The sequence below is a fragment of the Puntigrus tetrazona genome, chromosome 3 (assembly GCF_018831695.1).
Source record: "Puntigrus tetrazona isolate hp1 chromosome 3, ASM1883169v1, whole genome shotgun sequence".
Classification (NCBI taxonomy): Eukaryota; Metazoa; Chordata; class Actinopteri; order Cypriniformes; family Cyprinidae; genus Puntigrus; species Puntigrus tetrazona.
In genome coordinates, this window is record NC_056701.1 from 10509826 (window position 1) to 10524824 (window position 14999).

General features: G+C 39.5%; 1 protein-coding gene across 1 annotated transcript in view; it reads left to right on the plus strand.

The window, feature by feature from the left end:
- cacna1ia (calcium voltage-gated channel subunit alpha1 Ia) overlaps positions 1-14999 on the plus strand; it is a 148482-nt gene that overhangs the window by 87080 nt on the left and 46403 nt on the right. The window contains 5 exon segments of the mRNA XM_043235654.1: positions 4062-4404; positions 5210-5302; positions 10505-10853; positions 11819-12038; positions 12040-12223. Coding sequence (XP_043091589.1) covers positions 4062-4404; positions 5210-5302; positions 10505-10853; positions 11819-12038; positions 12040-12223 — 1189 coding nt within the window.

Here is a 14999-nt window from a genome sequence, read left to right on the forward strand (position 1 = left end):
AAATCACTAGTCTGTTTTCATTTAAATGTGCTGCAGGTACATTTTTGACTTTTTCTTTTAAAGCCAAAAAATAAAGTAAAATGTTTGTACATATTTAGGAAACATGTTATGTTTATATAGCTGTTTCTCTGAAGAATAATACTATTGCCAGTAATTCTATTCTAAAATGTACATTAAGAGGAAAATCGCTTTGTTTTTTTGGTACCCATTTCAATCATTAGCTATCAATTTTACAAACTGTATTTTTAAAGGTCAGAAGCTATAGCTTATACAAATTAATTTACAAATATGACACTTGTAAAAAATTTTACATTTTTTTAATTTATACAAATTGTCATTAATATGTTATACAGATAACTAATATGTAATGTAATATGTGCTTTTTTACAGCTGTTTTGCTTTAAGCCATCTAGAAATATTAAATAAAAAAATGTTCAGGTTGTCTGTCTGTTTGTCTGGAGAATACAGCAGAGATTTATTTTATTAGTTATTTTCAAAACTTTCAATGTATAAAAAATAACCAAAAATGTAAATTATTTATTAAAAGGAAAAACATCGGTATCGGCATGCATCAGCTATTGACAAAAATTATCTATTGGTATATTTGGATAATCGGCAAAAATGTTGTCCTGTACATTCTCCAAATTTTAGTTTTTAAAATGCACACTGGTCTTAATTTTACTCATCTTCTCACATGTATCCTTCTGTTTAATCTCTCCTCTCATCTTCTTGTTTTTACTGTCTACCTGCCACTAAAAATGCAAATGTGGTTCCACCCAGTCGATGGCTCCAGTTGATTAAAACTCAGATTGGCGTCCATATTCATGAGTGGGTGTCTGCCTGAGGTTACCGTGCCAACCATGGTCTGCCTGCCTCTCTTTGCTGTGTGATTGGATTTGAAAGGACTCACAGTGCATGGCAGCGTGCGAGACTCACCGTGCGTTTATTTGTACGTGTGTGTGTGGGATAAAGAAACCGGTGTCTGAGTTTAAACGTCAGCTGAGGCTTGATTGTCGTTTATTGTTTTGCAGTGAGTATATTTACAGGCTGGCACTATAGTCAGAGGATGATGAAGTGTTTTGAAAGGAGAGTCTATCATAGAGTCTCCAGAGAGAGGGCTTGGTTTTCTTCTGCTTTGTACGTTCTCTTACATTCTTCTTTAAATGTACACTCTCCTTCCCTTTTGGTGGGGATGAATTACTTAAAATGTTTTAAAGGGTTTGAAAGAACGAATGCTACACAGTTATAGTTTAGTTCATAAGGGGGTCTCTTTATATGAGAATTTTTTTTAGCTTTTGCAGACATTTAAGTAACTGCGAATGTTAGATCACAAGTTACCCGGGACACGTGTTTTCGATGGTTTCAAAGGTTGCGTAACCAAAACAATGTAACCATAGCAACAGCTGGTTGCTCAAACACTCTTCGAACATCAAAATACTGTCAAAATGTATTGGTTCAAAGTTTTACACGCAAGTCTATCAAAGGAAGGTCTTTAAAGCTGCTATTAGTGAACGATGAGCGCCGCCATTACGAATTCTAACTTCTGATTGGATGTTCTTCTGTTCTGGTCTCCATAGGAACCCATTCAAACTCATTCTCATTGTTTTTAATGTTATGGATAACTACTCACCACTCACTTGTCAAGTGAGCTGTCAAAAAGGCACCTGACATAGGGCGTTTTGTTTATTTTTTCAGAAAAGTTTTACTTTTTTCAGCTTGAAAAGACGCTCAGAGCTGCAGAAAAGATGCCGGTGGCATTTTAAAAAGAACTCAGGACTTTAAAAACCAAAAAAGGTTTAATCCATAGGACGCTGGCAGCTTCAGACTTCATTTGTCTTTAGAAGATGAACAAAGGTGTTTTGGATTTGGAACAATATAAGAACGAGCAATGACAGATTTTTCATTTTTGGCTAAAGAATCCCTTTAATTGAGAAGAGACAATTTAAGCATCTATTCGTTGGCTATTAATTTCCAGATGTGAATGTTGCAACAAATGAGAGTTTCCAATCGATTGGAGGGGCGGAGAATAAGCAAACTAAATTGTGGCAAAAACCTGGCATACATCACCAAAAGCAGAAAAAAATCTTTAAAAATGGAAGAAATTCCATTCGAAATTTAACCCTCAAAGTCTCACTTCTCTCTGCCTGTTTTATTCTGCATTCCTTAACATCTGCCCTCCTGCGACGACCCACAAACAGCTTGTCAGTCATTGGTCAATTATCTCCATGTGCGAGAGCAGTCTTATTGGCAGTGGAATGGCATTTTGTGCCACAGTGGGGTGTTAGCAGTATGCCACGCTGGGCTTCGCTTCTCAGTGCGCTGCCACGCTGTGCCCAAGCCCTGGCACCGGCACAAACATCTTTCACACTCCAGCATTCCTTGCTGAGCCCTGACAGACTTACTGATTCTCTGCCGCTCCGTCTTTCTCTCTCAACCCCCCCAGTTGTCGCCATACCGCTGAGCTCTTAAAGAAGAGTGGTGCCACGCGGTCCAGCTTGACTGTCGTGTTGAAAATACGGACTGACTTTTATAGGAGAGATCTCAGTGTGTACCGCACAAAGCCCACGGGGGAATCTGCGAAGGTTTGATGCATTGGCTCAATTTGCCATATCACAGGCATTGATTAGTTTTGTGTGTTTGGAAATGTGCACACGCATATCCTCGCACGAGTGTCACCACGGTGGTCTGCCTAGACAAATTGCTTCTTCTGGTGTAGCCTGATATACCATTGCTCATTACTGCTATCGAATGGTTCAGATCTTTTGGCGGGCATGTTGTTGCAGGGCGAAGGAAAAACGTCCTCCGCGACAGCAGAGACGTTCTTGGCCTTTATCGAGCTGTGAGGCTGCGGAGGAGTCCTCTGTCCAAATGGGCAGAATTACTCCCCAGGGATGATGAACCAATCCTTCTTGGCGCCCAATACCTCCAACATGGCTGTCATGGGAGCTTTGTTCGCGTGTGAATTTAGATTAACTGTCTAGATCGCAAAGCAATAGAGGCACTGATGATTGGTGATTGGTCAGTTTGGTTGCATGTGCTCTGCTTGTTTTATGCTAGGGTGGACAAATGGCATCGCATGTTGGTGCTTATTCGCGTATACGTGGATGTGAGAGAGAAACGGGGAAAGAGAGAAGAAAAAGAGCAAGAGAGGGGGGAAAGGGAGTGTAAATAGTCATTGTGACCCTGTTATGTGTATGAGAGGGTGAGTGGCTGATGGAAACAGCTATTTCTGGGCAGTGAAACACTGTGATTAAGGGGCAGGCTGCCCTCAATGGGTCACTCACAGAGAAATGGGCTTCACACACATGTACGCACACACTACACATGCTCAGTTGGTCGGCTGTAGAATAAATCCTCATTGGTTAATGCTCAGATCTCTTCAGGTCTGCCTGCTGATGTTTTAGCTACTCTGTAAAAACACACTTTAATAGAAGCAAAACAATTTAATAATATTGTTAATATTAAAAATCGACTATTAAAAAGGGTGTGAAAAATATGGCTGTGTATAAAATAAAAATAAATAACTAAAAATCCTTCTGGTCTCTCAGTTGTCCTCAGATTGAAGTGATGAGTCTCAGATTCATACTGTTATTGTTGGAAAAGTTTCAAATATGCAAAAGATGCAATAAAAAACAACTAATTTGTGGGACCTGTAGGATTTTTCTGAAGAACAGAAGGCAGTTTAATTGTTCAAGACAAACAGGGGATTCATAAACAACCATCTCTGAACAAAAAAACTAAGAAAAACAGCTTCATCATCCAGATAACAGCACAGTATTCAGAATCAAGTGTTTGTAAACTTTCCAATGGGGTAATTTTTATAAAGTCAGCTTTTATTTTCTCTTTTGGATTATATGTAAATGTCTTTTTGTGAATGTTATTCAGATCAGTACAAAAAAACAAACAATAAAATGCATTTTGTATGATCCCTCTTATTTTGATTAAATTAACATGCAAAATGTATGTAAAATCTTGACCACAACTATACATAGATAAATGAGTTCTTTTAATCCACTTTTTTTACACTTTTCTAAAGCCTTTTCCTTCCGTATTGTCCTCAGCGCATCTGGCATCACCCTCCCTGCCCCATATTATCAGCCTGAGGAGGATGACGAGCGGCCCTTCATCTGCTCACTGGCTCAGGATAACGGCATTATGTCCTGCGGCGATGTGCCCACTCGGAGAGAAGGCGGACGAGAGTGCTGTCTAGATAAAGAAGATGCGCTGCACCGCCAGGCTCTGGGCCTGAGCGCAGAACCACTGGTCAACGGCAGTGCCTCTGCCATGGGACTCTGTGTGAACTGGAACCGGTACTACACCCGCTGTCACACAGGACACACCAACCCACATAAAGGAGCGATCAATTTTGACAACATAGGTTATGCATGGATCGTCATATTTCAGGTGAGACGCTGAATCAAGTGGCATTTGTTGAAATCACAGATCTGATTCTGATACTATCATAAGTCAACAAAGCTTACTACAGGTATAAATGTGATTCAAAGCATTTCGTGATCCAATCAGTCTAAAAACGTTCAGGGGAAGTTGAAAATGCATGTGAAAGCATTGCATGAGTAGCGTGTTGCAAATGCTAATCCATCCTGATGCGTCTTGGACAACAGTGAAGGGCCGCCTACACACCTGTCAATCATCCACTGTGGTAAAACAAAGGTTTAAAGAAATTATTTGCAAATGAGGTAGGAAAAATCAGCTTGTTTTCAATTTTTGAATTAATTAAATTTTTTCTTACCCATTGGCAAATAGTTTTACATTTACATTACATTTATTTATTTAACAAAGTGTTTACCCAAAGCAACTTGACATTGTTTGCAGTTTTAGTAAGAGCTAGGTTAGTACAAAAGCAGCAGAAGAAATTTAATATAAGAAAAGAACAATATAAATGAATATATATATATACATATATATACACACACACACACATTAGAATTGCTGAAGAAAATGAGGTTTTAATGAGTGAGGTTGTTGTTCTCTTAATGCTTCTAAATCTTATAAAAGTAAATTATACACATTTGATATATAGTAATAAAATTAGAGACTCTCCCCTCAAAATCTGATTACAAATATCAAACTCATGTTACTTCATTGTAAACAACATTTGTCCAAACTGACGACTTGTGATGGATCAGCTGAGATGGATCTTCACCAGTTTCATAAAGAGCTTGATTGTGGTCTGATCTTGTTGATGCAGGTGATCACACTGGAGGGCTGGGTGGAGATCATGTACTACGTCATGGACGCTCATTCCTTCTACAACTTCATCTACTTCATATTCCTCATCATCGTAAGTTTTTATACCTTGCCATGTATGTGTTCAGAAATAGCATGTGTCCTAATTATTGAGAACTTTATATGTAACCTGGACCTGAAGTTTGGTGACCTTTAACAGAACCAGAGGGTGAACTAGATGTTTGGTCTCACTGGTAAGAGCACTGGTCTTTCACCTAGACACAAAAAATTTCATCCATCACAACAATGAAACCTTCAGCACAAAGCCTACTAATTACGGATGCATTAATATTGAAGGAGTCATGAACTGAGAAATCAAAAATGACCCTTCGCAAATAGCTTGACAGGCGATCTGACCAATCAAAACACTGGCATTTTGTCCGACAAATCAAACAGGAGATTAGATTATCTTTGATGCGCTTAAATTTAAAACATTGTGTGTAATAACTTTTCGTGGTTGAAACAAAATACATTCTGATGTTCATTCATGTTTATTTTGTGCATTGTTTGATATTCTTAAAAAGAACCATGTGTCAACACGTTAAACAACATTATAACAACCATTGAGGCTAAAGAAATTACTAAAAATCACTAATAATATCAACCACTGTGGTACTGGTATATCTTGCATTGCTACTATTAATTGTTTACTTTTCCTTATAAAAAAAATCATCTTGTAAAACATTTAGACTTTTATTTAGTGTTTGGAATGCCATCTCAAACTTAAACAGTATTTTTAATGCAAGGCCACATAATTTCTAATAGACGTTTATCAGTTTGATTAGTCCTGCCATATGGTGCATTGCAAGTGAAGTTTAAAGTCTTGATAAAAATCACTACCCTTATTCCTTAGAGAACTGAATTTTCAGGACTCCAGTTGATGGCCGAAGGTTTCAAAGATGCAGATATTAGCTAAACAGCGCATTTAGTAGTCGACAGAGCCGCAGAGATCAGTTAGGCAATGAACAACATAGTGAAGAATCAATAGTGGGACACTATAAAATGAATTTATCTTTGCTTCGGAGCCAGTTCTCGCACCGTGCCGGCCCTCGCCGTTGAAGGCTAGGAACAGCAGCGATCGAGACAGCCCTGCAGTGAGATGTGCTTCGGATAAAGTCTCCTCCCAAGATTAAAGAGGCGAGAGCGGAAAGAAATGCCCTGAGGATAAGGAGGAAAAGGATCTGAGACTGAAAGACAGCAGGAGACTAAAGGAATAAAAGAGGAAGGGAATGGATTTAGGAATGAGATGTGCAGGTCAGATAGTAGAGAGGCCTGCTGATATTTGTTGTAGCTATTTGTGCTGTTCTTTACCGTTCCCGTTCCTGTGTTCAAACGTGTGTTAGACAACTGATGGCTCTGCTGGAGATGCCGAAATCCATTTCAGCCCAACAAATGGCAAGTATAGGGAGATGTGGGTGTGTGTCTGCAGCTAATGACAGGGCCTAATCCTGTGTAGGTCAGCGGAGTGAAAGCATTAGCAGTTAATTAGAGCCCATCAGACTAGCGGACCCCTGCCGCCATCTCTGCAGTCTCTCACTTCCTGACAGAGACCCTGCTACCCCGACACATGCACCCTGCAAAGCTATCATGTGATCTTTCCCAGCATGCACCAGCAGAACGCCGACTGGTGGAATGTGGCACTGAGTGAAGTATAAAGAGACTCTCAGGACTGACACATCATTTAGATTAGTCATTACCAGTATTGTGTTGCCTAAAAAAAAGAAAGCGGCAGAAATCAATAGGTGTAGCGCAATTGATTCAGCTGTGTACTCACCCTCATGACTTACCACAGTTCTTGCACGGTATTTAAAGTTTAACTGTCGATACTTTTTTTGGTACAAATTCTGCACGTTGTTTAAATGACTATAATATGGCTTATGGTTAATAAAAGCGTATTATATATTCACGGTTTAGTCTGCAGCATAAAATATAATTAAGTAACATGCTGCTTGTGATTTTTTTTTTTTCGTCAAGAATATTTTTGTCAAGAGAATCAGGGTGATGCTTACTTCTGGGCTGCCATACAAAAATATGTCATCCCTGCAGCACTTTATTGCAAAACTTTGATTGGGTCAGAATTTATCCAAATATGCTACTTTGTGTCATTATGAAAACCCAGTTTTAAACTTGAAATAGTTTATTTATTTCTAAATTTAAATATACCCTATTTTGAAAATGTACTCTTGACTTTTGAGTTTGTAATTTTTTATTTGTTTTTATTTTTTTCTGATATGATACTAGTAAAGACAGGAAGCAAAGGTCCACCGTCTGGGACTTAATTTCGGCGCGCTCGTAGCACAATTGTGTGCAAGGCTTTCAGTGTTTTTTAAAGCATTCAAAAAGAAACCATTTATAACGTCTTTAATGCACTTCCTGTGCTTCTAGCCTCTTTTAAAAATAAACAGATGTCAATCTGCAGTGTTTTAAATGTTATGGTCCTGTTACTCATCTGTGGTTTATGAAACTTTTTGCTCTCTGGCGCCCCCTTCACAGCTGGACAGCATTCAAATCCCTGCGTGTTCTGCAGATTTTCGAGGGGAGTAAGATGCGTCTTTACACTGTATGTGTGTGTGTGCAGGTTTATGCGACTGGGTCCCTCTGCACTTTTATTTACTTCTTTGACGCCCTGCTCTGTCTGTAACCTGGCAACCACACAGCCAGCCGTCGCTACCTGTAGAGAGAGGGCCATAGTGTGCCGACACAGCCCACACCCCGCCGATGCAACTCTATTCACTTCCTTTCACTTCTATTGAACATCGGAGCAATTAATTCAGGCTCGCCCTCTCTGTGCCCAGTTTTTTCCTCTTCTGCTGTTTTCTGGTGGATTAGTACGACTGGGCAGAGGGATCTCAAATAATTAGATTAAAAACATTGTCTCTGATTACAGGCAACTATATATTAACAAATCTTTTTTTTTTTTTTTTTGGCTTGCTTATGGGATTTTCTGGCGGATATGAATTATGAGATGATGGGGATGGGAATTTATTTTTTATTTTACTGTTACGTTGGCAAAGTACTTCCTGTGTTTGCACATTGATTGCACAATAATGAAATAACCGGTTCTGCCTACTGGTCTTTTTTGGACAGGCAGTGTTAAGGTCACCCTGCCTGCAGTCGGACTCGATTGTAAGAGCAGTATTAAATGAGAGTATAAATCATCACCTGTCATCTTTCATCCAACTGTAACAGAACTGAAGTATACTCACTAACCAGCACCCCTTTGACCCCTCTCTCTTTCTGCTCCTGTCTCTTACCATCTGTATGTCTAACCTTCTTTCTTACTGTCTTTCTTTTAATCAGTTTTAATAAGAATATTTTCTTTTAAAAAACAGAGAATAATGGTGCTGACATGTCTTAACTGTAGTAGAGGCACCATTTTGGATTTAAAGTAGTACATGAATTCAAAAAAGTTTGTAATGGCTAATCTTTCTCGTTTTGTGAGCTGCTTGGTAACAGTCATTGAGTTATCGAGATTGATTAAACACGTTAATAACCAGATTAAATGAATATGTGAATGAATCATTTAACCAGGCTAATCCTGAAAGTGAATATTTGACTTTTTTATTTAAACGGATTCATTCATAAACTAGACATGGTTTTAAAAGGCACCATTAAATAAAATACAATATTATTACTATTACGTGCATCATGATCTTTTACAAAGTGCCTATGTTTTTTTTTTTTCATTATTCATTTTTGGCATTTTTGCATTTATTGTGATAGGACAGTATGAAGAAGGTCCATAATCCAGGACTCCTGGCCACACTATGTTGTATATGTTGGTGCGCTGCCAACAAGGCAATCATAGTTTTATTTCATTTTATGTTATTTTATAGGAGAACTAGGGTCAATGTCTAGATTTTCAGTGAATAACAACGTAATCTGTTCTTCACACAAAGCAATCACTACCATTTTTCTTATTTTGAGGAAGTTTTGAGGTCCTCTTTCATAATATTCAAGAGTGCCCTCAATTTTCTTCAAAAGCTTACTGCACAGGCATGAGGGTGAGTAAATGATGACAGAATTTTTGGGTGAGCTATCACTTTAAAAATCAAATAAGTATGAAGCATTTCGAGTGTGTGTGCGTCTTAAAGCGTGCAGAGGAATTGATGAGAGGAAAGTCGACTGCAAGGAAAGTTGTCTATCTGCATAAAACAGAGGTCCGACTGTTGATTAGGACCCGTCCAGTCACACATCAGACTCCCAAATCAGGAGAGCAGATGTGGAGGCAGGACACACCTGCACAGCTGCCCCACACACACACACACACACACACACTTCTGTGCGTTTCTCCACCTCCTCTGTCCTCCTCACGACTCATCCGTCCTCTCTGATCCCTACTTCACATATGCAGGAACCAGGCTGTACTTTCATTAAGACCTAAGAGCGAGTTCTGTGTGTGTTCACGTGTTGACAAATGCCAGTGATATGAATGGCGAATGATATAAGAGCAGGCTTTCTGTTCTGTTGAGTCTGGAACTGGTTCGCTCTCTGTCTTTAAAATGATTGGCTGACGGTTCTAATCCGTTTCATGTTGGCAGAGGGATCTAGCCCTTCTCTGCGAGGACTAGGAGATATTTAGAGGTTTTGCTCCTATGAAAGAGCCTGATAATTATAGCATATCAAAGCCAGAGCAATACAGGCGCACACACAACAAAACAGGCTCTTGTTTGGGCGTCTGCTGACTTTTTCAAACATAGGGTCCATTTATAGCAGCTCATCTAGACAGTTATGGCCGCTGCTTATGCCAAACGCTGCAGCACAGGCTGCTTTAGAGAGCTTTGAGGGGTTTAGGTCTCATGTAGTTCTGGATATTTAAAGCAGCTGAGACTTCACACGTGGTGCAAGACTTATGGTAACAGAATTGAGCTTAAAATGTATCTAAAGAAAGCAATGACAGCAAAATGCTCAAATAAATGTTAATTAGCCTTGATGTATGTTTCTTTGAAGGTGTAGTTCACCCAAAAATTAATATTTAGCCATCATTTATGTGCCATTTTACACTGATGGTTAACTGTTGTGTTCAAGCTTTAAGAAGTTGCAAAAATATCACAAAAGCAGTCTATATGCAGCAGTTGTGTGCTGTGCCATATTCCGCAAAAAAATGAAGTCATACTTTTTTGTTTGCCAATAAACAAAAGCTTTTTTTCTGTTTCTCAAAATAGCTTCAAAAAGAAACAAGCAGTACCAGAAATGACTGTAGCATTTATAATATTTCACTTAAGAACTTAACTCTCCCATCTTTTTCCTGTTCCAGATCGGATCTTTCTTCATGATTAATCTGTGCCTGGTGGTCATTGCCACTCAGTTTTCGGAGACCAAACAGCGAGAGCACCAGCTGATGCAAGAACAGCGCGCTCGCTACTTGTCCTCCAGCACCCTGGCTTCACTCGCTGAGCCCGGAGACTGTTACGAGGAGCTCTTCCAGCTGGTCTGCCACATCCTGCGCAAGGCCCGCCGACGCTCAGCTGCCCTGTACTACATGCTCCGTGGCAAAGCCCCTCCTCCCGGGGGAGGGAGGGGGCGTGTCAGGGGAGGGACAGGATCGACTGGGGGAGGAGCTAATGTGAATGGCAGTGAAAGACACCACTGCCATTCTACTCAGAGTGAGTAATGTTAAAGACAGAGGAATGACAGGGTCATAGACAAGCTATATCTAATGTTGAGAATAAAATATCTCAAATTAAGTTTTTGACCTAACATTAGCTCAGTAGCAAGCTGTTGTACTAAATTGCACTTTCTTGTCTTATAATATAATGTTGAAAAGGTTGATTACATTTTTGCCCATTTTCAGACATAGTGCAGGAAAATTCATCCTAAACGGTTATTTTTTATGCTCGAAAGTTTGATTTCCTGGGAACAGACTTTCCAACAGAGAATGTTTGAAAATCTGATTCATTTGTTTGTCCTAAACTATACTCTCTCAGTCAAATGTAGCATTGGAAAGGCTGATTGATTCTAGTAATTCAGTTCAACTCTTGCGTATACTGTATGTATATTGGAAAGTGTTTTTTTTTCAGCAAAGTGAAGTTTTTTTATTTTTTAACAATACAAATGAATATATATATACACTAAATAACTGCATAACATTCTAAGTAGTTTTGAAGTAAATTCTAAATTTATTTCAATTTAAAATTAATTGTTTATTGTGGTGTTTTAATTTTAGTTTTATTTATATATAATCTATTCTATATTTTTCCTTTGATTTAGTATCAATTTATTTGTAAATGTCTGGTGATGTCAGTGTTTATTCTTTCAAACCCCAAAATTTTTGGGAATTACAAGAAATATACAAGCTTCTTTTGTGTCATAAACAAAATAGCTTGTAGCCTGGCTAAGTTTCAAAGTAGCTTCCCCGCCACTCTAAACCAAATAGCAAGTTATAAAAGCAAAGAGCAAGTTGCAATAAAAACAAGAACAAATCCATCCATGTGTTTGCTTTTATGGCCCAATGACATTTCAATCCCAAGCAGCAGCGTGGCAGTTGTCCAAGAAACTGACAGGCAAAAATTTTATTGTATTATATGAAAATGTCAAACAGAAATGTTGAATTTTTTCATCTGTCTCACAGCGCCTCACTGTATTCACGATACCAAGTTGGACCACGGCTCCCAACCTCTGGAAAACGCCATCTCCCTCTCCGTCACCCCAAACCCAGAGGAGTGTCCTCAGTGTGCTGCCGCCCTGTCACTCAAGGAGGGGGCGGGATCGACGGGGCACTCGGCCAATGGGGAGGAAGAGGAGGGCGCGCTGGAGGAGACCGACAGGGATGAGAAAAGCTTGGACGAGAAAGGGCGACGATGACTCTGAGGACTCGCCAAAGAGGAAACGCACCTGTTTTGGGAAATGTAAAGATGTTTGGGATGAAATGAGAGTGAAGCTTTGGGGTATAGTTGAAAGCAAGTACTTCAACAGAGGGATTATGATCGCCATCCTCATCAATACAATCAGCATGGGCATCGAGCACCATAACCAGGTAATTTTGCCCGCAGTGCAGTCGGCTCACATAATAAACCCACTCTGAAGAAGTGTTCAACCTCATCATGTCACATATTACTGTAATAGCCGTCTCTTTCTGCAGTGCTGATAGAGTCTTCACAGGGCCTGCCATTCAAAGTAATGAGAGTGCGTGGAACGGCCTTTGGAGTCTTGTTGGATTTCTTCTTGCCATGAAAGTGCAGTTAATTATCTTTGGAAGATGTAGAAAGCTACTACTACTCATGCACACTCTCTCTGTCTTGCTCTCTCTGTATGTCTCTCCCCCACCGCCCCCTCATGTCTTCACTGCCTCGCCTGCAGTGGGGCCTGTTTTCTCATCTCTCTGGGCTCTAAAAATATCAACAAGCAGAGAGAGACAGATAGAGAGAGAGAAAAAGAGATAGTCACCGCCGACTTCTATTACGCAGCGTTTTTAACATGTGAGACATCATGTAAATGCTGCCTACGCAGGCAAACAGAGGAGCCCTTGTGTACGTGCTCACGTATAAACAGGACTTTCCTCATGAGAGTTTGTGTTCCAGTCGGCCTTCTTTGGTTAAACGGATCGTGTGTGATGACATCATCTGCTGTGACTCAGTATGTTTTAACCTGACTCTCAACCAGCCTGTTAAAGATCACAATATTTACATGTGTGTGGGCAGTGTAAGTGTGTGTGTGCTCACGCACAACAGTCGATCGAACAAGTGCCAATGCGCTCGGTCTGCACGCACGCATGCATTTAAAGGTTCCCGTTGCTCTAAGAGTAGAGCACGACGATAGCAACGGCAGGGTCATGGATTTGATTCCTGGGAAGTGTATCAACTGAAAACACTGAAAAGGGTCATGTGCCGGGAACGTGCAAGGATTGTGGGATTGTCTGAGGGAGCGGCTAGAGAAACCGTGTGCAGTTCATACTTAAAATAGAGTTTGCACATTCAGTATATGGATTGGATAACAAAATCGGAATCAGAAAGTACTTTATAGCGAAGTGTGCTTGCATATAGGAAGACCTTTTAGGTATGAAACATCCAGTGCTCACGCATAAATACAGCAAGACAAACAATAATAACAGAGCAAGTATAAAGCCATAATTTGTGAAGTATTGCACCAAGGGAGGCCTTTAGGTGCGTAAGCTGTTCAAAGAATAGAGGGCTTGTGGGATGAAGCTATTTTTGTGCCTAAATGTTCTAGTGCCTATTGTTCCGAGGTGACATCCAGATGGCAACAGTTCAAAGAGGTTATGGCCAGGGTGAGTGGAGTCTGTGAGGATTTTACCTGCCCTCTTCCTCACTCTTGAAGATTACAGGTCGTGGAGGGTGGGCACGCTGTAAAAGAAAATTCTGTAGTTTATACAAAGAAATGTTGGCAGCTGTGGTTGCCAGAATAATTTTGGAAAATAAAATATAGCAAAATGTAACACATTTATGACCAATAACTGTAAATTATACAGCTTAAAACTGTAATTTACAAACCAAAAATTCTAGAACTCATACTGCTTTTAAAATCAGTTTTGTACCTTTAGCTGTCAGACTTGTGTTCCCATGCCCTGTGTGTTGCTTCCCACGTGCATGCCCATATTTGCTTTTTCCCGTTCTCGTTTAGTCATTAGTGTTCATTGAGTTTCATCGTTGTTAATTATCTAGTTTAGTCCTCATTTCCTGTCCTACTTAAACCCTGCATTCCTAGTGTCCTGCATCGGCTGTTAGATGTCTTCATGTCTCTGTGTTCCTGAGTTTGTGCTACGCTGTATTCTGTTGGATTACAATTAAAAACAGTTTTGTGTCTAGTCCATGTTTCCTTGTTCGATCCTTGTTCGATCCTAGAAGCACTGCTGACAATAAAATACTGACAACCACCATAATAATGCAGTTGCTAAAAGAGAAAGCCACATAAAGAATCAAAGCTCATCACAGAAGTAAATACTAATATATGGAAAGTTCGCAAAGTCATTCATGCAAACGCAAAACACCATCATGGTAACACATGACACTAAATGCAACAAACACTCATTAAGCAAGAGATGATGTAACATAAAGCCAAAATGTATATAACTAATGACAAAAACCTATTAAAAAACATGATTATTTAAGCATGGAGTGTCATGCAGGGAATTGTGGGAATATAATTGCACACTGTAAATTATACATAGATTTGTTCTATTTACTTCTAAAAGCTGTACAGTTACCAGCATTTTACTGTAAAAGTACTTTAAATGCCTGGTTAGATGTTTTACATTTTTTCCTGTGTATAGTACAGGAACTTAACATTTTTATTCCATAGCGTTTTTACAGTTTAAATTACATTAATTTTTATAGTGCAGGGGGGCACCAATAATCTTTTCTGTAGCCTAGACTGTCCACTGTAGTCTACTGATATCTGATTTGGTGGCTGAATGTAACCAGCTCCAAGTTGTTGAAGCCGATTACTGTGGTGTCGTCTGCAAACTTCAGGAGCTTGACAGAGGAGTGTTTAGAGACGCACTCATCGGTGTACAGGGACAATTCTTTTGACATGTAGGCCTACTTACTGTACCCTGTATCACTTTCTTTCTTCTGTGGAAGTTTTAGTTACTTTTGACTACTTTTGTTACCGTAAGAAAAAAAAATCACTGTGGCATTTCTTAAAATATCTGCTTTTATTTTATGCATAAGAAAATAAGTTGGAACAACACAAGGGTGAGTAAATTGGGTGAACTATGACTTTAGAACAGGCTTTATTTTTAACTAACTACAAGGAGTGGTATTTTCGATTTTTGGAGTTTTTTGGGGTGAGAA